This window comes from Carassius auratus, chromosome 11 (genome assembly GCF_003368295.1).
Source record: "Carassius auratus strain Wakin chromosome 11, ASM336829v1, whole genome shotgun sequence".
Taxonomy (NCBI): domain Eukaryota; kingdom Metazoa; phylum Chordata; class Actinopteri; order Cypriniformes; family Cyprinidae; genus Carassius; species Carassius auratus.
The window spans coordinates 16640646-16665215 of record NC_039253.1 but is presented as its reverse complement, the minus strand read 5'-3'; the positions used below and the strand labels follow the sequence as shown (position 1 = coordinate 16665215).

Sequence of the window (24570 nt, the reverse complement as noted above, 5' to 3'; positions counted from 1 at the left end):
TTCCCCAAGTAATTTGAATGTTTTCTGTGTTTTTGTCCACATAATGAAAGTCAGTGGGGTGAATGATGACAGAATTTAAATTTTTGCATGAACTATCCCTTTAAGAATACATTTATCACATGTGTAGAATACATGTGATCCTGGGTCGTAAATCCTTGTGATTTATTTTCAGAGCTAAGGTATTTTATTTAATACATTATAAGATTTAAAACACACCCACATGCATCCTCAGATTGTTAATACTCCACCATCGCAAAAGTATTTCATATCCCCCCGTTGCTGCTGCATAGACGACAGTTCTTCTGTCCATTTCACCATCTGTGGAAAATCTTTTTTTTTTCAGCCCCTAGTATTTTGTGCACTTGAATTAAAGAGCATATGAATGCATGTATGCTGAAACAGGAGGGGGTGTTAACATGCTTCAACAGTGCCCTGAAAGTTTCCCAAAAGACTGATGAACAGCTGGGTTAACTGGGACTAGTGCCAGAGGCCCGGCCGGGGCACTTCAGAGAACAGAGCAATTGAGCCACGCAAGACTGCAGCCCGGATGCCAGCGGGACTGAGAGGCAGAACACCGAAATCAGAGTGTCTCTCCCTTCATGCTGCTAGAGAAATACACATTGTTAATATTAGTTGGATGTAATGCGTAAAGTGGCTGATGTTCCGTAATAGCTTCATGTCATTGATTTGAAGTCTAAGGCTAGTTACAAGGTTTTTATTAAAGGTATAGTTGACTCAAAAAAAAAATTGTCATCAATCAAGTTGTTTCAGACCTGTATCAGTTTTTTTTTTCTTCTGTTGAGTACAAAATATGTTTTTTTGGAGAATGAGGGTTGAAAAAATAAAAATTAAAAACAATGGCTTCTGTCAACTTTTTTGGTCACCAACATTTTTCAAAAAATATTTTTGTTAAGAGAAGAAAGAAACTTGGGTGAGTAAAAGATGGCAGATTTTCTGTTCTGTTTTCTTGGTGTTTGTGCTGGCTGACCGAGGCGTATACTGTATGAATCTGAAAATGAACAATATCCATCTGTGTGGTCCTGTGTTCAAAATGTGTGTCCTGGTCAACAAAAGACCAGAAATTGTGGGAACAGGATTGTGAAGCTTTAGTACCTCTGACACTCTATGGGCAGTGACTCTTCATTATTGTTGTCTCTTGGACCATTTAGGGGGAGAGAGACTTGTAAAGATGAATCAGAAAAAATAACATACAGAATGGATGAGTTATTCTCATTATGTGAGCAGATTCGTATAGACTTGAATAGTTCTGAATAAAAATAAACTTGTCAAACCACATTAAGAGTGTTGTGTGTTAGTTTGCCGTAACCATACCATATTAATGTGCATCATTATTATTATGTCAAATAAATGAATTCATCTCCTTTCTTTTCTCTTCTCTCAGGAGTTTGCTACCCTGACTAAGGAGCTGAATTTGTGTCGAGAGCAGCTTCTAGAAAAAGAGGAGGAGATATCTGAGCTTAAAGCAGAGAGGAATAATACCAGGGTGAGTATGTGTTTGTGTGTTAAAGTGACAGGACATCTCAATAAAATCAGTACAGTCAAGACAGCTGTTTTTTTCCCATTATTTTGATTGCTAAAAGTGAATATTTAAAATTCTTAACAGAAAATATTATCATTAGCATAAATCAGCTTTAGTTAGGATTATGTCCACTACTGTTCAAAAGTTGTAGGTCAGTTTTGGGACATTTAGCAAAGTTCTGTCATTGATTTCTCACCCATATGTTCCGGACCTTCTTTCATCTTTGGAACTCAGAAGAAGCTTTCTGATCTTCTGTAGATAGCAATGGAACATCCATGTTCAAGGCCCTGAAAGGTACATTAGTAAAGACATTGTTGAAATAGTCCATGTGACTCTTGTGAATGTCGAAGACACGGAAGAGAAGAAATTGTTGAGTGAAGTCATTATTTTTATTTTCTTTACACAGAAAGTGTTCTCGCAGCGGCATAAAATTAAAGGGCTAGTTTACCCAAATATGAAAATTAGACTGTGTTTTACTTACCCTCGAAGCATCCTAGGTGTATATGACTTTCTTCTTTAAGACGAATCCAGTCGAAGGTCTATTAAAAATTGTCCTGGCTATTCCAAGCTCTATCATCACAGTCGGCGAATGTTGCAGTTGAACAGTCCAAAAGTCGTCAAATAAAGTTTGCTTATTCATAAAAAAAGTGCCGCAGATGGCTCCGGGGGATGAATAAAGTCCCCATGCAGCGAATCCGTGTGTTTTTGTAAGAAAAATATTCATATTTCAAACGTAATAAACACTTTACTCTCACTTCCGCTGGCTGTCAAACACTGAAGCACTTACGGTGGATCGTTCGAACCACTGATATCACAGACTATTTTATTGATATCCTCACTACAGAGCTCCAGACTTTTTTTTTGCTGGTATGAGTAAATTTTGTGAGCGGTCACACTAGCGCAACCACCGCGTTCTTCAACTCGTGTTGCCATATCTGTTGCATATGAGAAACATCAAATGGCAAACATTTTAATTTGAATTGAAAGCATCTGAATTTGTCGCAGAATGAGTGAAGATTGCTGTGAGATCTACTAAGAAGCATTCAGATTCTACACAGAATTTTCTGTTATAAACAGATTAAACGGCACTGATGTAGAAAACCAGAAGCAGTTACGCTAACTGAAACCATGGTGTTGTGGCAGATATAGTCAAATGGTATTACATTATTAATTTCAGGTTTGTACAGCCTTTTGAGAGCGCAAATCGAGCAATTTTTAATAACTGACAAGCATTTCACACAACTGTTTCCAGCACTTTAAAGCTCCTAAATTTGAATTTTATTTTCAATGGGATGACCAAAATATACTGTGGTGAACATAGTAATTTTACTTCTGTAAAATTATAAAATACATCAAATCATCATTATAACCTGTAGATGGCAGCAGATGAGCACTTATAGGCTTATTAGTCATTAATTTATACTTTTTCATTGATATTTTGTAAGTATCTGTTAAGTTGTTTGTCAGTTTCATATAAGACTATAGAAGGATAATGGTACATTTATTAAGAGCACAATATATACCATTTCTACATAAAAATTAGATTTTGCACATGTTACTGTTGCTAATAAAATACATTCTGTAAGCTTCCCAACTCTAGCTTAGTGCTTTACAGTCAAATCTGTATAAAAATGACATAAACAAGAAATTAACATTTAATATCATTAGTAACTGCACTTCTTAATGCAAGACAATAGCAATTTTAATTCCCTCTGAAATTAAAATAATTTTGAATATTGTAATTTCTCTGAGTTAAGTATATTTATTATCAAACCATTTGTCAGTAATACAGTTAAAATGGGGAGAACATGTGAACGAATGCATTGCAGACTGAATTAAGGTGTGCCCCTTAATTTTCGGCTTGTGCTCCTAAAACTGTTCAGTCAGGGGCTACAGTGCTACAGTGCTCTTAGTAAAAATAGTTAGTCTGGAGCCCTACCTTACTACCTTTCTGGACCTTGAATGTGACAGTTGCATTCCTGTTTATGGAGAGTCAGAATGCTCTCAGATTTGTGTCTTAAGGGTATGGAACGACAGGAGGGTGAGCAGAATTTTCATTTTTGGTTGACCTTTCCCTTAAAATTAACATTTTTAATGTTGCTAAATATTTCTATTTCAAACGAATGCTGTTCTTCTGAATTTTCTATTCATCAATGAATCCTGAGCATATGATGCCACGGCTGCTGAAAATTCAGCTTTGCCAACACAGGAATAAATTACATTTGAAAATAAATAGAAACTAAATAGAAAACCGTTGTTTTAAATTGTAATTATATTCCATAAAATGACCTTTTTTCATTATTATTATTATTATTATTTTTATAAATGCAGCCTGAGTGAGCATAAGAGACTTTCAAATGCATAAAAATAAAAATTAATTAACCAAACCCCTACTTTTGAGTGGTAAAGTGTGTTCTAGGAAAAGACTACTCATTTTTTAATAGTCAGCAAGTAGTTCTCACGAAAATTAGTCTTTGGGTAAATGTTTATGTAAATGCATCGCCATACATTGTGCCGCATCAGCAGTCTTTATGTTTCTGGCAAGGCCGATGCTGCAAGATTGTGTGAATGGAGTGGATGTTCACACAGCTGAGATGCTGCGGGTGAGAAATGAAAGTGTGCATATCTCCATTGCTAGATTCATGCTGCCGCATTGTCATGAACATCGCAAAAGATGTTGATTCGCTTGTAGATTCTCTCAGCCCCTAGGCCACACTTGACAACCTTCAGGGGGATTTGCAAGAATTTTGGCTTTTACGGTATGTGAGCAGCCCTATTGTGGAAGTGCCAGTTTGTTTCGCTTACAACATGCTTTTCCACTGTAAAGCACCCAAGGTTGACTCTTGAGTGATTCTAAAAATGTACTGGGCCATTCCATGTTACTATGCAAAGCTAGTAATCAGTAGCACTAATCACAACTAAACAAGCACAATTGAAATCATGTTATCCAGAATGATAATCAATAGATATGTTAACATTTGCTTGTTTGTTTCTGCTGTTCTTAAGCTTCTTTTGGAACACTTGGAGTGTCTGGTGTCACGACACGAGCGTTCGCTGAGGATGACTGTGGTGAAGAGGCAGGCTCCTCCGCCGTCTGGGGTTTCCAGTGAGGTGGAGGTGCTCAAGGCTCTGAAATCTCTCTTCGAGCATCATAAAGCTCTGGATGAAAAAGTGAGGTTAATTTTTATTTATTTTGTATTTTGTTTTGTAATTTGGGCTTCATCATATTGTAAAATATTATATATATTTTGTTTTCCTGTGATTATATATTGTGATATGATAAATGCATGAATTTTCACCAGATAACTTAAATAGTTGAATCATTACTCAAATGATTTTGTTGGAGAGTGCATCTGCATAGAAAAAATAAAATAATAATTGTGTTCATAGTTTGATTCTACATTCTCACTGTTTTTGACCAATTCAATATGACTATAAAATAATTCTTATTATAAAATAATAATCAACAAAAAAAGACATATTTCATTTATACATATCAAATGTACATTTAATGAAATCACATCCATTGTGATTTGACAGTTGCAGTAAGCTATACTGCAATATCGATTTTATTTTTATATATCTCGCAACCCTACTTGTTGTTACTATTTAACATTACCGGTTAATCACATGACCGGAATTGGAATGAATGCTGACAGGGTTTTGTTTGCACATGTACATTTGGCTATTAAAGTATTTTTGTGTTTTAATTTGCACAGGTGCGTGAAAGGTTACGGGTGGCTCTAGAAAGGGTGACTACATTAGAAGGACAGCTTTCAGCCGCCACTCAGGAGGTATGGCAGTTTTGTGTGTGTGTGTGTGTTTAGGTATGCATGCACACTGGTATGGATTTGCTGATCTCATTAACATCTGTCCAATGAGCACCTGCCCCCCGCTGTCAACCCATGCAGGAAATGCACACTGCCTGTTTCCATCACTCACATGCTGCTGAGAGTTCAAGCTAAGCCAATGCACTTGACATGCTTTAGATTTGCATGCTTTCAGAACTGCACAGGAACAAAAACCAGAGAGATTTGAAATGACGATTTAGAGTCAAACAGGCAAATTTAAAATATTATTATATATGTTTAACACAAACAGTTTACAAAATATAATTAAAGTTTACAATATGGCAATAAAGTTAAATGTTAAAGGGATAATTCACCCAGAAATTAAAATTCATTATTTACTCTCCTATGTTGTACCAAATCCAAAAGACTTTCTTTCATCTTCAGGACACAAATAAATATATTTTAAATGTTACGCCACTTAACATATTTTGATGCCCTGTCCGACCGGAGCGACATGACATAAAAATAAAGCCCATTATAAACGTGATATAAACATGATTTCTAGTTGTGTTCTCTTTTGGAAGGCCAAACAAAGTAGTTTATAAAGTAGATTATAAATAATAAAATGATCCCATCAATTGTGATACAAAAAAAAAAAAAAAAAAAGGGATTCCATAGAATGAATGTGACTCTCCGGTGCTACACTATTTAGGATGATCCAGTTCACTGCAATGAATAAAGTGTTCCAATCGGACCATTTAGGTGAGCAGCATGATTTATCCCACAGCTCAGATACTTAAACAGAGATATAGCATTTGGTTGCATTACTCGAACCAAATTGGTCCTTGTGGTGGATTGTGTGTCATAAAAGTCTTGAAACACAATCTTCCCTTCCTTCCAAACCTGATTGTATCGTCCTCTTACTGGAGATAAAGAGACAGTAACGCTGCGGATTCTTCACTATATTTCGTAGCTGTATTGAATGTTGCACTCAAACAGTAAAAGGTTTTGAGGGATTCTTATGAAGTGTTGTCTCGTCAGCCTCCTCTAATGCTCTAATACAAACGATCTACTGTATAAAAAAGAGAGCCTTGCGAATATGTAAATCACATCCCTTCATCCAAATACTGGCATGCAAATAATTGTCTTTCTCCAATTTTCACATTCAGTGGGTCTGATATGCAAGGATTCAAATGCAAATGGCCCACCAGTATTTCATTAATACCTTAATAACATGCAGCTTTTAAGCACAATGATAAGTTAATTCCTCAAAATGGGTAGTTCGTATAATCTCATCTCCCACAAGACTCCTAGCCTGCCTTAAGAAGACAGGAACAGCGCTCAAATGCTATTAGAAGGAACACTTAAAGCCCACTATCACCCAAAATGTACATCTACATAATGTGCAATTGGAAAAAAATTTAAGTGCATCATTGCCTCTGCTGTGCTTCGTGAACAGTAATCATGTGCTATGCCACATTTAATGTTGCACGAATGTTGTATGGTACTGTAGGTTACTTTATAGAGTGACTTTGGTGTGTTTTTGTTTATCTAGGTGGTCATGTTGAGACAGAAAAAGGATGGACAGGCGGATGGGGAAGCTGTGGAAAGAATGGACAGCTCTAAACCAACATGGAAGGTACATGTACTGTAGTGAGATTAGCCTTAGTTACATTGTGTACTAAGACTAACGGGAAATGAAAAGTTGCAGTTTTCTAGGCCGATATAGCTGGGAACTATACTCTCATTCTGGCGTAACATGGAACTTTGCTGTTGTATCATAGGTGCAGCAGGCGGAGTGATATTACACAGCTCCTGAAAATAGTCCCCAGCAACTCTGCTACTGCTGCAACTACACAAACTAGCTGGGGACTATCTATTCCTCGCCATATCGGCTTAGAAAATCACAATTTAGTGTATGGTTTTATCATTACTTACACCTTGAATCAGTTTATATCTGAGGCACTGGTCCAAAAGGGATCCCTCCTGCTCTAATACCTCTCTCACCGATGGTATTTTCTTTGCTACTGAGAAATAAACTGCATTGATTATGCGCCAAGTGCTTTTGCCCTTCAACCTTCAACACAGGCTGCTAAATTGTCTCCTGTCTCTGGGTGTGACTCACTTTAAGCAGTCAGCAAGCCATCAGGAGTCTGGTCAATAGGAGAATTGTGAATTGCTCTCAGTCTTTGATCCTGTGGTTCATTGTTTAAATATCACCTTATCTTTTATGTATGTATGTGAAATGCAATTTATTGATTTTCTGTAGTCAGAGATTTTTTTCAACGCAGCAATATCGATTTGCTCATTAGGACACAAAATTAGTTTGGGAGCAGATATTAGATTGTGGTTTTATTATAAAAGTCTTTAAAGTCAGAATTAAATATTGTTTTATGTTCTGTTTCTATCTTTTCTAAATGCTTGTTATAGAGCTTATTTTGAGTGAAAAATGTACCTTGTAATTTTGATCAGATATGCTGTCATTTCAATTCCATCCTGACTATAAGATGGACTTATTGAACGCGCTTTTGCTTTTTATGTTAACGTATTTCCTATTGAAACAGGAGGTTGTGACAGGATTTAAAGGTATTGCATTTGTACATTTACTAAGATATGTCATATTTGTGTTATCTTTTAGGAGTGCTGTAGCATATAGATGAGGATATACTTAACAAAATCCAAATAATAAAACACCAAATTTGATTTCTTGGCTCTTTAAGGAGCTCATTGTTGATTGTCAGACAGTCAGTGTAGTGTGTGTCAGCATTTTTCTGAAAGGTTACTGAATCTGAGATGGTAGCTAAAACTGCTCCTAATGAGGAAGAACATTGCCCTGCTGACTGTCTGATACTTCACCCTGTCTGATTCAGTGTCTCTTCAGCAGTCTGTGCGCGTGTGGGTGTGTGTGTGTGCGCGTACATGTGCATGTGAAGCTCTTTAATTTCTCAACTTGTGCAATTTATTAGTAGAGCTCTTCCAGATGCCATTCATGTTCTGGCTTTTCTGAGTTTATTTTAGATCATCACTGTCAGATATTATATATAAGTAGTCAGAAGGAATTTATATTTTTTTCTCAAAATGTAAGGGAAGAATAACTCTGGTGGCTACTATTATCATTTCTACAATAGTATTTTAATAGAACAAGAGCAAAACATGTTTTGGTGGGTTTCTCCTGGATGTTGTTTTAGCACCTGAAAGGTTACGTTCTGTAATATCACACCTTTAGGGGAAGATAATGAAAATGCTTGCAGGATTTACCCAGACATACTTTTTTTGTGAAATGTGCAAGTTTTTAACAGAAGTGTCTTACATTTATGTACATGTACAGTTGAATTCAAACTGCATGTGTGATTAGTAAAAATGAATCATATAGAGAAGATGAGGCAGACAGACGTGGTCCAGACTGTGTGTCTCTCTGGAGAGCTGGCTCAAGCCTCCCTTGAGGATAGAAATATGGATGATAGTCCCTGTGCTTCATGGCTCATCAAATACTTGAAACAAAGTTTAGCCTGTTAAAGGCCGACATGGGTTTCTCTGCGGACTCCCAGTAGAGTGACTGAGAGGGTTCTGCAAAATTTCTTATCAAGCTATGAAAGTCAAAGATCATAGAATATGAGGACATTTTGAAGAATGGGCACTTTGCACCATGTGGACTTTTTATATAGAGTAAAACTCACATGAAGCACTTTTTTCTGTGTAATTTCCACCACATTTCAAATTATGTTTTGCATTTAATAGCATTCCCTGGTAAAAGGTGGTTGAATTGACACATTGTGTAATAAATAAAGGCATCCTAGGTCTTGCTAAGTATGATCTAGTATCTGGCAATTTATATGTCCATAATACACACATACATACATGTATTTATGTGAGAATATGATTTTGAAAATAAATCTGATTTACAGAGGGTTTATTCAAAGGTTTTAAATATGTTAATTATTCTCTTTTACTTTTTTTTCAGTTTATCTTTATCATAAGCAAAATTGTTTGATAATGCTGGGTAAAACAATTAAATCAATCCATAAAGACATTTGAAACATTTTACCGCCACTTGAAGCACAAATAATCATTAAAGTGATGGACAAAGGTCTGGTTGTTAGGTCTGAGTCTGTTTATATATATATATATATATATATATATATATATATATATATATATATATATATATATATATATATATATATATATATATATATATATATAGATAGATAGATATATATAGATATATATATATATATAGATAGATAGATAGATAGATAGATAGATAGATAGATAGATAGATAGATAGATAGATAGATAGATAGATAAAGGTAAGTGAAATCTAATTGATTTAATAAAATTTGGTTTGTAGTTGAAGATAGCCTGCTAATTAAATAGTAGAATTATTATATGATTTTAATGAAAAAGGGGATTTAAGTGGCACTTAATTAAATTAGTATATTTTGAGCTAATTGCAAATGTAAATATAAGGGGTAAATGTTATAAAATGTGAGAGACAAGAAATTATAAACGAGTTGTCTTTGGCGGACTGCCTGCTGTGCTTCTGAATCTCTGAGCTCTCTCTGAAGAATTATTTAATTAACAGCATGTAATTCAGTTTAATGCTGAGAAGCACATCAGTGCCAATCAGCATTACTGTCATCCACAAACAAATATGGCCAAAAACATTTCAGAAAGGCCTCTGTAAAAGTCCTTTTGTCAGCTTTACAGTAGTGATGTAGAGTCAAGCACCCCCATGTGCCCTCATTAAATGTGCCTCTATGGAATCCTCCTGTCAGCCCTGAACTGGACGTTTCAGTTTTTAGAAAGCAGACAGTTTGGGAGGAAAAGATGCATCTAATCCAGGTTGTATTTTTGTTTCCAGCCTTGAATTTCAAGGCCTGCAAAATCACTAGTGTGGAGGTTTTATTTTGCTCGGCTGTGTAAAGTAGGTGGATGAAATGCACGGTAACAATATGATGCATGCAAGAGAACCTCTGAACTCCTGAGGCCATAATTGCCGTCAAGCGGTTTAACTTGCTGACTGTGTACGTCAGACTCTGACTCAGCATATTTTGCTTCTCTGAGAATTATTTACAAGTTTATTTTGGCATTCTGAATCTCATTTAGGAACCTAAGTAGAAATCAGGGGACCGATAAACAAGTTTTAAAGTTCCCGACTAGGTCTCCATTGCATCACTAACATATCTTTGTGTTTGTGACAGAGGCTTCCCAATGGCTCCATCGATGTCCATGATGACACCAGCAGGTGTCTGGAGCTTCAGGAACTCCTGGATAAGGCCAATAAGGAGCTGGGCCAAAACAGAGAGCGGATCAGCAGTCTGACCAGTCGCATGTCTGAGCTTGAGACAGAACTGGCTACTGCACGCAAAGACCTACTGAAGAGCGAGGAGATGAGCACCAAACACCAGAGGGACATACGCGAGGTTAGATTGATTGGGGAGAGAGGAAAGGGACAGAATGGGGACAGAGCGATGAGGGCTTGTCTCAGGGAACAACGGGCAGTGAGGACATTTTCTCAACAAGTTTATTTTTGCTGAGAAACAGAAGGTTGAAAATAATGCAATTATGACTCATTCCTTGGCAAGGTCTAAAGATTTAGGGTATTTAAAGGAGCTGTTCTCCCCAAAATAGTTTACTTTGCAAACTACTGTTAGTTATTCTGCCTTGTGTATATTTACATGTATATGTATATGTGTATGTGTATATTATGTATATGCGACCCTGGACCTTTTTTTTATTTATTGAGAATAAATAATCTTCCCATTGATGTATGGTTTGTTAGGATAGGACAATATTTGGTCGAGATACAACTATTTGAAAATCTTGAATCGAGGGTGCCAAAAAATCTAAATATTGAGAAAATCACCTTTAAAGTTGTCTAAATTAAGTTCTTAGCAATGTATATTACTAATCAAAAATGAAGTTTTGATCTATTTAGGATATGAAAATTTACAAAATATCTTCATGAAACATGATCTTTACTTAATATCCTAATGATTTTTGCCATAAAAGAAAAATCTATAATTTTTACCTATACAACGTATCATTGGCTATTGCTACAAATATACCTGTGTGACTTAAGATTGGTTTTGTGGTCCAGGGTCACAAGTGTGTGTGTGTGTCTGTGTGTGTGTGTGTGTGTGTGAGAGAGAGAGGGCATTGCCTCCTCATTTCAGGACACCACTGCACATTGCTTAAGTCTGTCATTCGAGTTATGACTTTCTGAAATATATATATTAAACATTCACAGGTGAAGTATTCACAATAGGAACAATAAGATGTATAAATCTTAGTTTTCAAAACCCAAAGTACTAAAGTGAAGCGAGCAAGCATCCATTCATTTTGCCTACTTCTGCATAAACACTGCATGATAAACAGTTGACACTTTGATGACACAAATGTACTCTGGTACAGAACCAAAAAACTACTGTGTGAACTCAGTCCAGTGGTAGTGGTGTTATGATCAAATTCTATTTTAATCAGTTTCATTGTTAAGATTACTTTTCCATAAGTTGTTGTAGGGTTTTCAAACTTCCCAAGGGTTTTTGTTTTCTCTTACTATGTGCCTGTTTGACAGGCGATGGCACAGAAGGAGGACATGGAGGAGCGAATTACAACATTAGAAAAGCGTTACCTGGCTGCCCAGAGAGAAACCACCTCAATCCATGACCTGAACGACAAGCTAGAGAACGAGCTGGCCACCAAGGACTCACTTTACCGACAGGTATGCCAACCTTGAATCAGGCCTGTGCTGATTTGAAGTTCATTTCAAGTATGAGCGTTGTAGGTCTGTGCTGGTTGATGTCCCATAATGCAGTTGAGATGTTCTGCGAGTCATGTTCCATCTGTGCCCGTGCGTATGAAGGGCCCATGTTAGTCAGAGGGGGTTTAATTAGCCCTAAAGCAGCAGACTCATGCTGGAATCCTTCAGAATCCACACTGAGAAGAGGCATGCTGGGAGGAAGCAGGTACTGCCCAAATGTTTTAATATCCAGATCCATCAGCTGGAGAAAGAAAGAGGATTCCCAACTGCATTGTTGTTGGTTCCAATTTTGACAGAGTGTTTGTTCTGAATGCAGTGGGTATAAATATCTCAAAAGATATGGATAAATCAAGACATCTGCTCTTGTGTAGACAGCATGTGTTTTGTGCTTTTACGCTCAAGGCAGGGATGTCGTCGGGGGGACAACCAGAAACGTTGCTTGGGTCCTAGCCCACTTATTGAGCCCAGGAAGAATTGGGCAGACCTAAAAAAAAAAAAAAAAAAATATATATATATATATATATATATATATATATATATATATATATATATATATATATATATATATTGTCCAGCGAACCTGTTTAAGCATATGAGATAAACTGCATTACATCACATTGATTTTACAGTGATAGATGTACACTACCCTTAAAAAAGTTTGGGGTCAGTAGAATAGTCATAATGTTACACACAATTTCTACTTCAATTAAATGCTGATCTTTTAAACTTTCTGTTCATCAGAGAAACAATATAAAAAAATATTATAACAGTTTCCAGAAAAATATTAAGCAGTACAACTGTTTTCAATATTGTTAATAGTAAGAACTATTTCTTGCGCAACAAATCAGCATATTAAAATGATTTCTATAGGATCATGTGACGCTGCAGACTGGATTAACAGATGCAGAAAATTAAGCTTTGCCTTCACAGAAATGAATTACATTTTAAAATACATTAACACAGAAAGCAGTTGTTTTCATTTGTAAAAATATTTCACAATATTACGATCAAACAAATGCAACCTTGGTGAGCACTTGGTGAAATATCTTAACGACCCCAAACTTTTGAACAGTAGCATACAATAAAGATTTTGACTTTGAAACTTTATCATGTGTATGTACTTTGTGTGTTTGTACACTGGTGGTTTGTTTTTATGTGCACTTATTTATTTTGTGTTGTATGTGTGCTTCCTTTTTTTTTAAATGTATGGTATGTTTTCGTTCACGTGTGTTTTGTAACCTTGTGTGAGTCTTCCCTTTGTATCACAATGTCTGTGTGTTATTTTAAAATGGGGGCGTCTACGTGAACATACACCCTCTGTGTGTCTTATTTCTGTGCGGTTTGCATGCACATGTCTTTTTATCAGAGCGAGGAGAAGGTGCGACACCTCCAGGAATTACTGGAATTGGCGGAACAACGGCTACAGCAAACTATGAGGAAGGCGGAGACTCTGCCCGAGGTGGAGGCTGAACTGGCCCAGAGAGTGGCCGCCCTCACCAAGGCGAGTACTCAGTCACTTCTCCAGACAACAGCAGTAGAGAGACTCGGTTCATAAGATTATTTTCTGTCAAGAAAATGCCCTCTGAGATGGTGATGAAACAAGTGATAAGGTGAAGAAGGGCGGAAACTCACATGAAAAGATAACACAGCAGGATTAGATATGAGATGAACAACATAAGCTGTTCAAAAGACTTTTTAACCCACTGAGACATGATTTTAGGTTGCTGGTATGTGCAAAATATTGCCATATTAAGCAAATGCCAACACTGTTTAACCAAAGTATGTGTGGTATAATAAATACACCCCATATAACATTACATAATGAAAATGTCGTTGAACAAATTTAGTTTTAGTGGAGACTGACATTTGCTCAATAGGTAAATCACATTTGTGCTATTGTTGATATCATGTTAATGATTTTTAATATTTTGCACCTATAGAGTTCATGGTACTGTAATTAAGAATGATGTTTTCAATTTTGGTGGCTCTTTTCAGTGTTGGGTTTCCACTTGATTTCCAAAGTAAAATGTAGATCTTGAAGCAAAACCAGTTTAGCATCGCATTAAAAAAAAAGTGCAGAACTGAGGCCTAGTATAAGGTAACGTGCTATCTGATACATGGAGCTATGGTGCTCATGTACGTTTGAGTCTGGCATTATTTTTATCCTGTTTCAACACTTTTCCTATCAGTTGTGTCCTTTCGCTTGTTATAAGTGTAAAAAAAAGACTACAAAAATGCAGCTGTACTGTATATAATAAGCACTCCATTGCATCAGCCATCAGACATCCACAGGTAGAGCTGATATTTCTCTTCTGCAGGCTTCCATCTCCTTCTCTTGCCAGTTTAGATAATCCTCACTCTGTAGCAGTCACGTTTCAGCTGAACATCAGCTGGAATTGTGGATGACAGTGTTTTTCAGAGGCAGCCAAATGTCTTGTCAGAATGGCACAGAGGCAGTGGGGTTTTGTTTATAGTCTCGCTAATGTAGTTAATAAAAAAAGACATCTTTCGTCATTCTCAGTCAGTGGCATCCTGTCGTACACCTCATACTTCAAATAACACAGATCAATGGCTGACCTTAAACCAGACTTTCTCCAGATCCTATTTATATGCCATCACTGGGCTAAAGAGAAACTTAATAATACAACAACATGCACTAAAAAAAAAACAATATTTTGATTTCTCATAGCCTTATTTACATTTTAAATATGGTTTTTGAAAACCGATTTGACAAGCATGTTTCTGTGACCGATAAAATGCAAGCAATTAAATCTAAATCTCTTTCTTGTTAAATGTGAAGTGTGTAATCTGTGAAGGGTTTAGTCCTGCTGTTGCTCTTTATACTAATGTCAGTGTTTCCTGTAGGCGGAGGAGAGACATGGCAACATCGAGGAGCGTTTGCGCCAACTGGAGGCCCAGCTGGAAGAGAAGAACCAAGAGCTGGGCAGGGTGAGGACTGGGTTGGGGTCATGACACCAAAAGAAAAAGGGTTGCTGGGTTTGTCACTGAATGAGTGAATGTTGGATAGAGGAAAGATGATTAATGAGGGAGTGTGAGAGTGGCTTTGGTGCATTACGCTGTGTGTGTGTGTGTGTGTGTGTGAGAGAGAGAGAGTGCGACTTTGATTTAAGTGCACATAAGAATGAACACTATAACCAGTGTTTTTTTTTTTCTTTTTTTTTCTTTTTTTTTTTTGTGAGTGTGTAAGAAAGTTCATATGCTTGGCCACAATTTCAACACGAAACTTGAAATATCCCACATCAGATGGTTTCTGTTAGGGAAAAGTAAATATCAAAATGAAAACGTAAAACGTTAAATGATTTGGCGCAGTATAATGTTTGTTTAGCCATATTGTCCCTAGAAGTTTGTATTACACACGCTCACACTTCACAGTAGTTACATCTGTTAACATTAGTTAACTACGTTATATAAATGTACATATATTAATTTCAACATTTACTAATACATTATTATTATTATTATTTTTTATGTATTATTTAATGGACCTTTATTGACTAACATTAACAAATATTAAAATATATATTTATATATTGTGTTACCTTAATGGATTTTAAATGTTTTTTTTTTATTATAATATAATATAATATAATTATACATGAAATATATTTGAATACATCATATTTAATAAACACTTTTTTCATTTTTTACAGTAGAATAGAAATCAATGGACATGTATAACCATAATTTAATGACAATGTCCTTCTATTTAAAAAAGGTTTTCTTTTTTTTATTTGGGTTTCAAGGTTAGTCTGTAGTTGTTTTGGTTAGATTTAAATAAAATGTTTTAAAATTATACAGTCTGAATTTGATAATAAATGTGTGTTTCTGTGTGTGTGTTAGGGAAGAAGTGTTACCTGTTGCACAATAGGTCTTGAGTAGGCCTGCAGGCGGTGTGTTCGACCTCACTGTGGGGACTCTGTGGCCTGACCGCTCTGATTAGCCTGTGCTGCTTTGTGTCTTCTTCTGTTTTTTGCACACACAACAGAGGCAAATAAAGATGGATAGGCTAGCACTCCTGTACGAACACACTCACACACACACACACATGCTGCTGCTCTGAGAATATGGGACATTTTTTCGCTCATCTTGCAGCTGAACTTCCCCACCCCCAGTGAGAGCAGAGCTGTAATTGGCTGCTATATTTGGATTTTGAATAATTCATGCATGGTTAATTTCCTTCTGAGTGTGAGCTGATGGTTGTAATGACTTAAAGCAGCCAAAGAGAGTCCTTATCCTCCTTCAGCCTTAATTAAACCTTGATACTTACACCTCAGACTGGGCTTGAGCACCCGTTCTTTCCGGACAGTCACAATGCTCTGTGTTGACTACATTTTAAAGACCGTTGCCACCAAAAGAAAATTAAGATTTTGTTGCCAGGCAACTGAGTGCCCATATCCCACCGCAACTGTGTTTAAAACTCATCACCCCTACATCCAGCTACAAGGACGGTCATTATGCATTTTCTTGAGGGATTATCACAAAATGCACACCAAACAACCTCAGAAATGTGTGAGAAATTAGTTGTAAATGTTGAAGCAAAATGTGAACTCTCAAAATCAGCTGTGTGTTTTAATATCATGAACCTGACTTAAAAATCAGACATTGAATGCTTCAGGGTGTAATACTGCCCTCTATTGGTTCTACAGTACGTAGACTATCAGATAAACAAATTCCAGTCTAGTTGTACTCTTAAAATAAAGGATGTTGTTTCATACTTCCCTTTTTTTTCTTTTTTTTCTTTTATCTTCTCTGCTCGCTGTCACTCTTTTTAGGCTCGGCAGAGGGAGAAGATGAACGAGGAGCATAACAAGCGTCTGTCTGACACTGTGGACCGGCTTCTCACAGAGTCCAATGAACGGCTTCAGCTGCACCTGAAGGAACGCATGGCTGCGCTGGAGGACAAGGTACAGATTGCACAATACCCACCTGCACATACTACTGTACCCACTTGACCATCTGATCAGCCGATGCTTAAAGAGTAATTAAGCAAACTCAGAACCCACTGACACAAGGGTCTCATTACTGACTGGTTTCCCAGGCCTTATAACAGAAAATCTCAGATTTCTATGTACTGCAGAAAAAAGAAACTAATTAACAGCCATTTTTTGAAAATGTTTTTAACATTTAATTTTTAACATTTAAAACGAGCGTGCATGGCCATATTCTGTAAATCGCTTGTGAAAAACATAGGTATAAAGGTTTTCTGTTCAGCTTGAATGAATAGGATCCAGTCCTTTCCTCTTTTGAGCTGTAAGCTGAGATGACAGAGGCGGCCAGTTGTGAAGGGACAGGCTGAAGCACCACACATAGAGAAAGAGAGAGAGAGTGAGACTATACAGAGAATGTGCAAGTGCATGTGCATCTTTGGCACAACATGCTGCTTAAATCTTATTCTTAACTTTGTTTCGTTTGTTTTTTTGTTTTTCCATTCCCCCATCAAGAATGCACTAATCCATGACCTGGAGAATTCTCAAAAACAACTGGAAGAGTTCCATCACAACAAGGTACAGTAGCACTGCGCATTAATATCCCACAGATCTGCAGAACATGAGCAACGGCCAGGAGTGTTGCAGTTTCAAGAGATAACCGAAGAGCATAACATGTCCATGGACTTTTCTTAATTGACATCAAGTGTTGAAGTTAGGATATCTCTATGAACGTATAAAGAAGTGTGTAATTGTTTATCCTACTGATTAGGGGTCAGCAATTAAGTTTGGCATCAGGCCAAAAAAAAAAAAATGCCTGTGACAGAGTGTTTATTTTGTAACTGTTGCTGTCAAGACAGATCTGTTTCAGAACCAGCCGCTATCAAAATAATCTGGCGGCGGGCGCGGACTAAAATTTATTGCTGGAAAATATATATATATATATATATATATATTTTTTTGCTTTGGCTTTTGTATGTTCATTTTATAGTGTCCTGCAATGTGAAACTGTAAATTCTAAAAGTGTAAACATTTATTTACATTTACATATATATTGTTTTGTATTTTAATATATAGTTAAATGTGGTTTATTCCTGTGATGGTAAAGCTGAGTTTTCAGCATCTAAAGAAGCATTTGTGTGTTAATATTTTTCAGAATTCTTTCATAAAAAGAAAGTTCCAAAGAACAATCTTCATTCAAAACAGAATTCTTTTGTAGCATTATAGAAGTCTGTACTGTCACTTTGATCAGTTGAATGCATTTTTGAGGAATAAAGTGTTCATTTATTTTTAAAGACCTATTATAAAATTATTATTTTGATCTTAATTTATTCGCGTTCAAGTGGATTCCATAATAATGAAAGAATTGACTAATCGAGTGTTTTTTGGTTGTTTAGGAGAGGCTTATTGGGGAGATTGAGAAGTTACGGGCTGAACTGGATCATCTGAAGCGCAGGAGCGGTGCGTTTGGAGACGGAACACATCCTAGGTGACATCCAGATTTAAAATATTTCTAGTACCATATTTTCCGGACTATAAGTCGCACTTTTTTTCATAGTTTGGCGGGTCCTGCGACTTATAGTCAGGTGCGACTTATTTATCAAAATTAATTTGACATGAACCGAGAGAAATGAAATAAGAGACATGAACCAAGAGAAAACATTACCATCTACAGCCGCAAGAGGGCGCTCTATGCTGCTTAGTGCTCCTGTAGCCTTCACTGAGCAGCATAGAGCGCCCTCTGGCAGCTGTAGACGGTAATATTTTCTCTTGGTTCTTGGTTCTAAATAAATGCGACTTATAGTCCAGTGCGACTTATATAAAGAGCCCTATATTTATTCGCACATTAAAAGTGATGTGCTAAGTAAGCCTCTTTAACAGCCTCTCTCTCTTTTGACCTGATCCTAGGTCTCATGTTGGCAGTGCCACAGACCTGCGCTTCTCAGTCGTGGAGGGTCAGGGAGATCACTACTCCTCCACAGGGGTCATACGACGGGCTCAGAAAGGTCGACTGGTGGCACTCAGGGATGAGCCCACCAAGGTCTCAATGTCACACCTACCCTACATCTCCATCTGTCACTGTCATAAACTTGTAATATGTACTGTACTCTTATAACTGTAGTCACTGACAGACCTTGGCCTTGTGAACTAATTTCTCCCTATTCTTTTCTTTTGCCTCGTTGGATGTGTTTATTGTAAGTTCCGGGTTCTCTAATCCATTTCACAAATGATGAAAGCAAATCAGATCTTGCTGAAACATTAATATCTGGAAGCCTGATTTTGTAAACGCCACAAAGTAACCCAGATCCATGTGTTATTTCCAGATCCTGCCGATGGTGGAGCAGGATTGGGATCGCTCTCAGCCCTCCAGCTTGCGAGCCAGCCGTACTCACCTGATGGGAAGCGACACTGAGCTGTCTGACCTGGACGATGAAGACCGTGAGACCATATTCAGCTCAGCCGATATGCTGTCTCCCAGCGGGCACTCAGACGCCCAGACGCTTGCCCTCATGCTGCAAGAACAGCTGGATGCCATCAATGAGGAGATCAGGTTGGGATACAGACTTTTAAAAGTGACAATATGGAAATGTTGCTTTGTGTTCTTGTTTTTTTTTTTGTTTTTTTTTTTACAGCTGCACAGCAACAGCCTGACACTGAGTTCTGCATGAGCTAGTGGCACTTACATTTTGTTCAAACAGATTTTTAAAACCGTTGAAGCATAAAGTTTATGAGTCAGGCTAACTTAGCAGCATAAATGGGTCGTTCAGAGTGCATCAGTTCTGATGTCAGAACTATCAACACATTAACATGTGGCCGTCTGTATTTATTTATCATCAACTATTTGGTATTCATCATTATGATGGGGGCGTTGTTACTCATTTCACTTGTGAAGGCATTAGCCAATCAACAGAAGTCATTTGCATAAGTCTTAAAAATACAAAAAAAGTAGCTAAAATAGGCTGTTTAATTCATTTTTGGTAGACAAAACATTGACTAACATTCTAAGAAATTTATAATTAGTGTTGCATAAAGGCTCTTTAACTTACTGCCAGCTTAAAGACCCCCTTAAAAGAGTAGTAAAGCCCTTTAACAGTTACAATATTTGCTTTAGTATATGAATGCTTTAAATCTGACATATCTTCTGACTTCTAAGCATGGGCCTCAAGTATATCATCTTAAATTCTTAAAAAGTCCTGTTCATTTGTCTTATTGATCCAAGCTTGTGCTCTAAACTCATGCTTAATTGAACAGTCTTCCGACGGGTGGCCAGTTACAGCCAGAGCCAACTTTCTTCTCAAACTCAATGACCTTTTTTCGATTTCAGAATGCATTGACCCTGCAGGCAGACTAAAAGAGCACCTGTGCGTCTCTGTGCTCTGGCGGCCCACAGATATAAAAAGAACAGTAACAGAAACTGTCAGGCAGGCCAAAAACTTCATTTCAAATCCAAACAGTACTCTGAAGCTTGTCCTGATACTGAGCTGTCTGGAATCCTTTCAGCAGCACAAAGCGCTGGAGGTGGACCATCTGTCATATATGACAATATTTGTGAGTCTGTAAGTTGAATCTGCCCATCACACAGATAGATTCTGAGTTGTGGATGAAAATAAATGCCAGACAGTAGCAGAGCTATCACCTGAAATGTGCTGCAGTGTGCAGATAGCAGTGACTCATGACCTGAGCTGTGGCTTAAACTCATGAGGGTTCAACAGACTATAAGACATTTTTTCTGAAGGCTGAATACATAATGCCTTATAAAGCTGTTAGTAGTGTATTTTATGGTTTCACAATGAATTCTTATATAATGTATTATATGTGCAGTATAGAATATACACACGTGTGCACATAAGTGGTATACTGATGTGTGACCAAAATAAAAGTGCTCTGTTTAAATAAGTTCTGACCACTAATTTGCGTACCGACATGGTTTACAGCTGTTTATGCACAATCACTGTTTTAGATCAACAAACTTTAATACTGTATAAGCTGTCAATTCAAACGTAAAAAATGTATCTAAACTACGCACTGCTGGTTTAAACTTTGCAGCACTAAAACCGGCAGTACATAAACACACTTCCTGACAACCCGACAAAATAAAAGCTTGCTGATTTTAGATTTGAAAATGTAGAGAAAAATCATATAAAATGAAAAAGGTAATAAAGAAAAAAAATGAAAACTTAAATATTAGCATTGTTTTTAAAGTGTACTATACAATTTTGAATATAATAGTATTATCGCACTGCCTTTATGCATTTAAAAGTGCAATAACACTATAATTATTATTATTAGTTATTTTTATTTTTTTATAGTTATATTTAATGGGCCAAATTGGTCAGGTGCAATGTGAGCCCCTAATCTCCAGGTGCCCTCATGAGAACACAGCCATTCTTGGCTTCAGATTATCTACTTATAATTTATTAGAAGATGTATGATAAGGCATAAAATTTAGTGTTTTATAGGTCTTAATGCATTATATTATTTAAAAGTATAACTATAAATATGGATTAATGGGTAGCCGACATTAAAGCCATCATTAAATAGATAATTAAAATAGATTAAAAACTTCAAAAAGTCTCTTCAGACACACTTATGGTTTGAGTTCGGCTTTGGTTTGCAGTTTATTCTTCAGAGAGCACAGTTTGGGGATGTTTGTGTCTGTTTTATATAGGACTCTTTTTTTTCATCTCTTTCTCTTTCTGTTCCAGAATGATCCAGGTAGAGAGGGAGTCAGCAGAGCTCCGGGCGGATGAAATCGAGAGTCGAGTAAACAGCGGCAGCATGGACGGCCTGAACGTGACACTGCGGCCGCGCTCCTCCATCCCCACCTCCGTCACCGCCCTCTCTCTGGCCAGTTCATCTCCCCCCGTTAGCGGCAGATCCACACCCAAACTGACGTCCGGTTCAGCAGCCCACGAGTTGGGCGTCATGACCCTGGTGAACCTTGCTTCACATTGCAATGCTTTTATTTTGTGTTAACCCCATTAAATCACCTTTTCCTAACACTGATGCCACTTAATCATCTGTCACCTTGCATCTTCCTTTGTCTCTTTCTTCCTGCAAACACTTCAGCCTAGTGATTTAAGGAAACATCGCAGACAAGTGGCTGTAAGTGTGTCTTCATCTCTAAATGACTAAACTGCAGACTGGATTGCTTTTGCTTATTAAGTGTGTGTGCATTAGAAGAGGATGGGAATGTGAGTATGTGTGTTCATTTATAGATGACTTTGTGTTCAGCGTGTGTGGAAAATGTCATTGTTGTTTTTTTGTTTGTTTTTTGTTGTTGTTTTTTTGCGAGAGGCGATGTCATGATGATTTTGTTTGTGTGTTTTTGTCCCAGTCTCCTGTGGAGGCCCGAGAAGACAAGGCCACCATCAAGTGTGAGACGTCGCCCCCTTCCTCCCCCCGCAGTCTCAGACTAGACCAAATGAACTTCGCTCAGCTAACAGGAAGCCTTGAGGATGGCCGAGGGTAAATGCACACACAAATCCACAGACGATCACGTCTCAGGTGTTAATAGATCCTTCTCTGATTGAACTGGATGAGACATCATTTTCCTAGCAGGCACAATTGAGGACAGATGGGAGTTTGTTATGTTTGTTTTATTGTCATGTGCGACGCACAATTGTTCTTGATTTGTGAGACAAGTAGATAACTTAAATCTTTGAAAATAAGCGGATTATTGTAGGTAAAAAAATTGTCTAAAACTAATTTAATCTCTTCTGTTACCTTCTGCAGATAATTTCCTTTAAAATAAATTTTTTGTCATAATTTCCCTGCCTTCTTTTTAAACTTTTATATTTTATATATAGTGGAACAAAACGTCAAAAATGCTGTTTTCCATAGAGCTTATCCAAAAATGCTACTGTTTTGAATTTTCTATTCGCCAAAAATAATCCTGAACAATTGCATCCCAAAAATATTAAGAAGCACATCTGTTTTCAACATTAATAAGAAGAAGAAATAAGAAATGTTTCTTGAGTACCTAATCAAAATGATTCAGTTGTGGCATCCTGGGAATAAATTAATAAAACTTTTTCTGTTTGTTTAATCAAATAAACAATTTGCATTGCCTTAAATTGCACAGGAAACTTGCATTAAAAGCATAAAAAATATACGGACACTAAACTTTTGAACATTAGTGTATCATTTATTTAATACATAATTGAATACTTTATATAGACAATAGATCATATATTTCTTAGAATATTATGTATATAATTTATCATATGTTATTTCAAGATTTGAACCTAGGACCACTTTTAATGCTAAATAAAATCACTGTTGTCTTATACAAATAATTTCTAAATGATTTTCTGGTGGGCAGCATCATATTTAGCTATCATGCTGTGTTTTTAATTATGTTGCTCCAGATGTTCTCTCTAGAGCGTCATCTACTATTTAAGCTCTGTGAGGATTTAGCTGGTGTGATGTTTTTATATGGCTAAATTTAATGGTGAACTACCATGGGTATTGTGGAGAACAAATCACACTTTTGTAGTCTGACTAATTTAATTCAAAGAATAATTTCAGAAGGTGTCCTGCACACTCAGACTAGTACACATTGATTTGAACCAAAGCAAGAAATCACACCTGATGTGCATTTATCCTACTCCCACATCACTGCTGGGAGTTATTCTGCATCTCAGAGCCGTCCAGCTCTATTTCCATTAAATGTTTCGCACAGATTTATGGTGATGTTAGGGGAGGAGTGATTTCATTACAATTGAATTGGCTTCGATAGAACCAAATAAGAGTGCAGGAATAACTAAGCATTTCTCAGCAGGGCAGACAGTTAGCCTGATTAAAAGATTGCAAACAGAAGTGATCCTGCATATTATATAGTGTGAAGCGTTGTTCACACAGGAAAGGTTTTTGTGTTCGGTCTTATATACACATACTTCAGATAAATTTCTTTATCATTTGTCTCAGGTCTCACAGTTTTTAAAGCATTTGCCCTTTATATAATCAGGCAGCAATTAAGGGCAAAATTCCTATAATCCTAAAATCTTAAAAATTTATATTTGACTGTCGTTTCCGCCTCCACATTGCTGCATTTCTCAGTTGCATTAGGTTAGACTTAGCTCAACCTAGTTTTGCTATTGATAATAGTTTCTAATGCCACCAGAAATTATAAAAAAATGAATGATTTCCAGTTGCTTTTTCAATACAGATTTCTAGCATTTTGAACATCTCTTAAAGGGCTAGTCCACCCAAAAATGAAAATTCTGTTATCATTTACTCACTCTCATGTCTACGACGGCGTTTTAGTGCCACGTTGAATTTTTTTTTTTGAGATTAAAGTCTAAATATTATGAAAATAAAGTCAAAATACTTCGAGAATAAAGTCAAAATATTACGAGAATAAAGTTGTAATACTACGAGAATCATTTTAAAATATTAAGAGAATAAAGTCTTAATGCTACGAGAATAAAGTCGAAATATTACGAGAATAAAGTCGTAATACTACGAGAATATAGTCAAAATGTTTCAAGGATTTAAATAGTAGCAATTAAAGTTATATTATTT

General features: G+C 36.7%; 1 protein-coding gene across 13 annotated transcripts in view; it reads left to right on the top strand.

Moving 5' to 3' along the window:
• The window catches only part of ppfia4 (PTPRF interacting protein alpha 4), an 85950-nt gene that overhangs the window by 51679 nt on the left and 9701 nt on the right, over positions 1 to 24570 (top strand). For 6 of the 13 annotated variants that reach the window (XM_026275798.1, XM_026275795.1, XM_026275793.1 and 3 more), the window contains exons 2-17: positions 1403 to 1504; positions 4547 to 4711; positions 5260 to 5334; positions 6887 to 6970; positions 10536 to 10757; positions 11912 to 12058; positions 13464 to 13598; positions 14963 to 15046; positions 16891 to 17022; positions 17560 to 17622; positions 18441 to 18532; positions 18952 to 19084; positions 19368 to 19594; positions 21750 to 21978; positions 22114 to 22149; positions 22382 to 22512. In XM_026275798.1, the coding sequence (XP_026131583.1) occupies positions 1403 to 1504; positions 4547 to 4711; positions 5260 to 5334; positions 6887 to 6970; positions 10536 to 10757; positions 11912 to 12058; positions 13464 to 13598; positions 14963 to 15046; positions 16891 to 17022; positions 17560 to 17622; positions 18441 to 18532; positions 18952 to 19084; positions 19368 to 19594; positions 21750 to 21978; positions 22114 to 22149; positions 22382 to 22512 (2057 nt within the window). The remainder of the gene's footprint in view (positions 1 to 1402; positions 1505 to 4546; positions 4712 to 5259; positions 5335 to 6886; positions 6971 to 10535; positions 10758 to 11911; positions 12059 to 13463; positions 13599 to 14962; positions 15047 to 16890; positions 17023 to 17559; positions 17623 to 18440; positions 18533 to 18951; positions 19085 to 19367; positions 19595 to 21749; positions 21979 to 22113; positions 22150 to 22381; positions 22513 to 24570) is intronic. The other 7 variants (XM_026275804.1, XM_026275797.1, XM_026275803.1 and 4 more) reach the window with 4 other exon arrangements.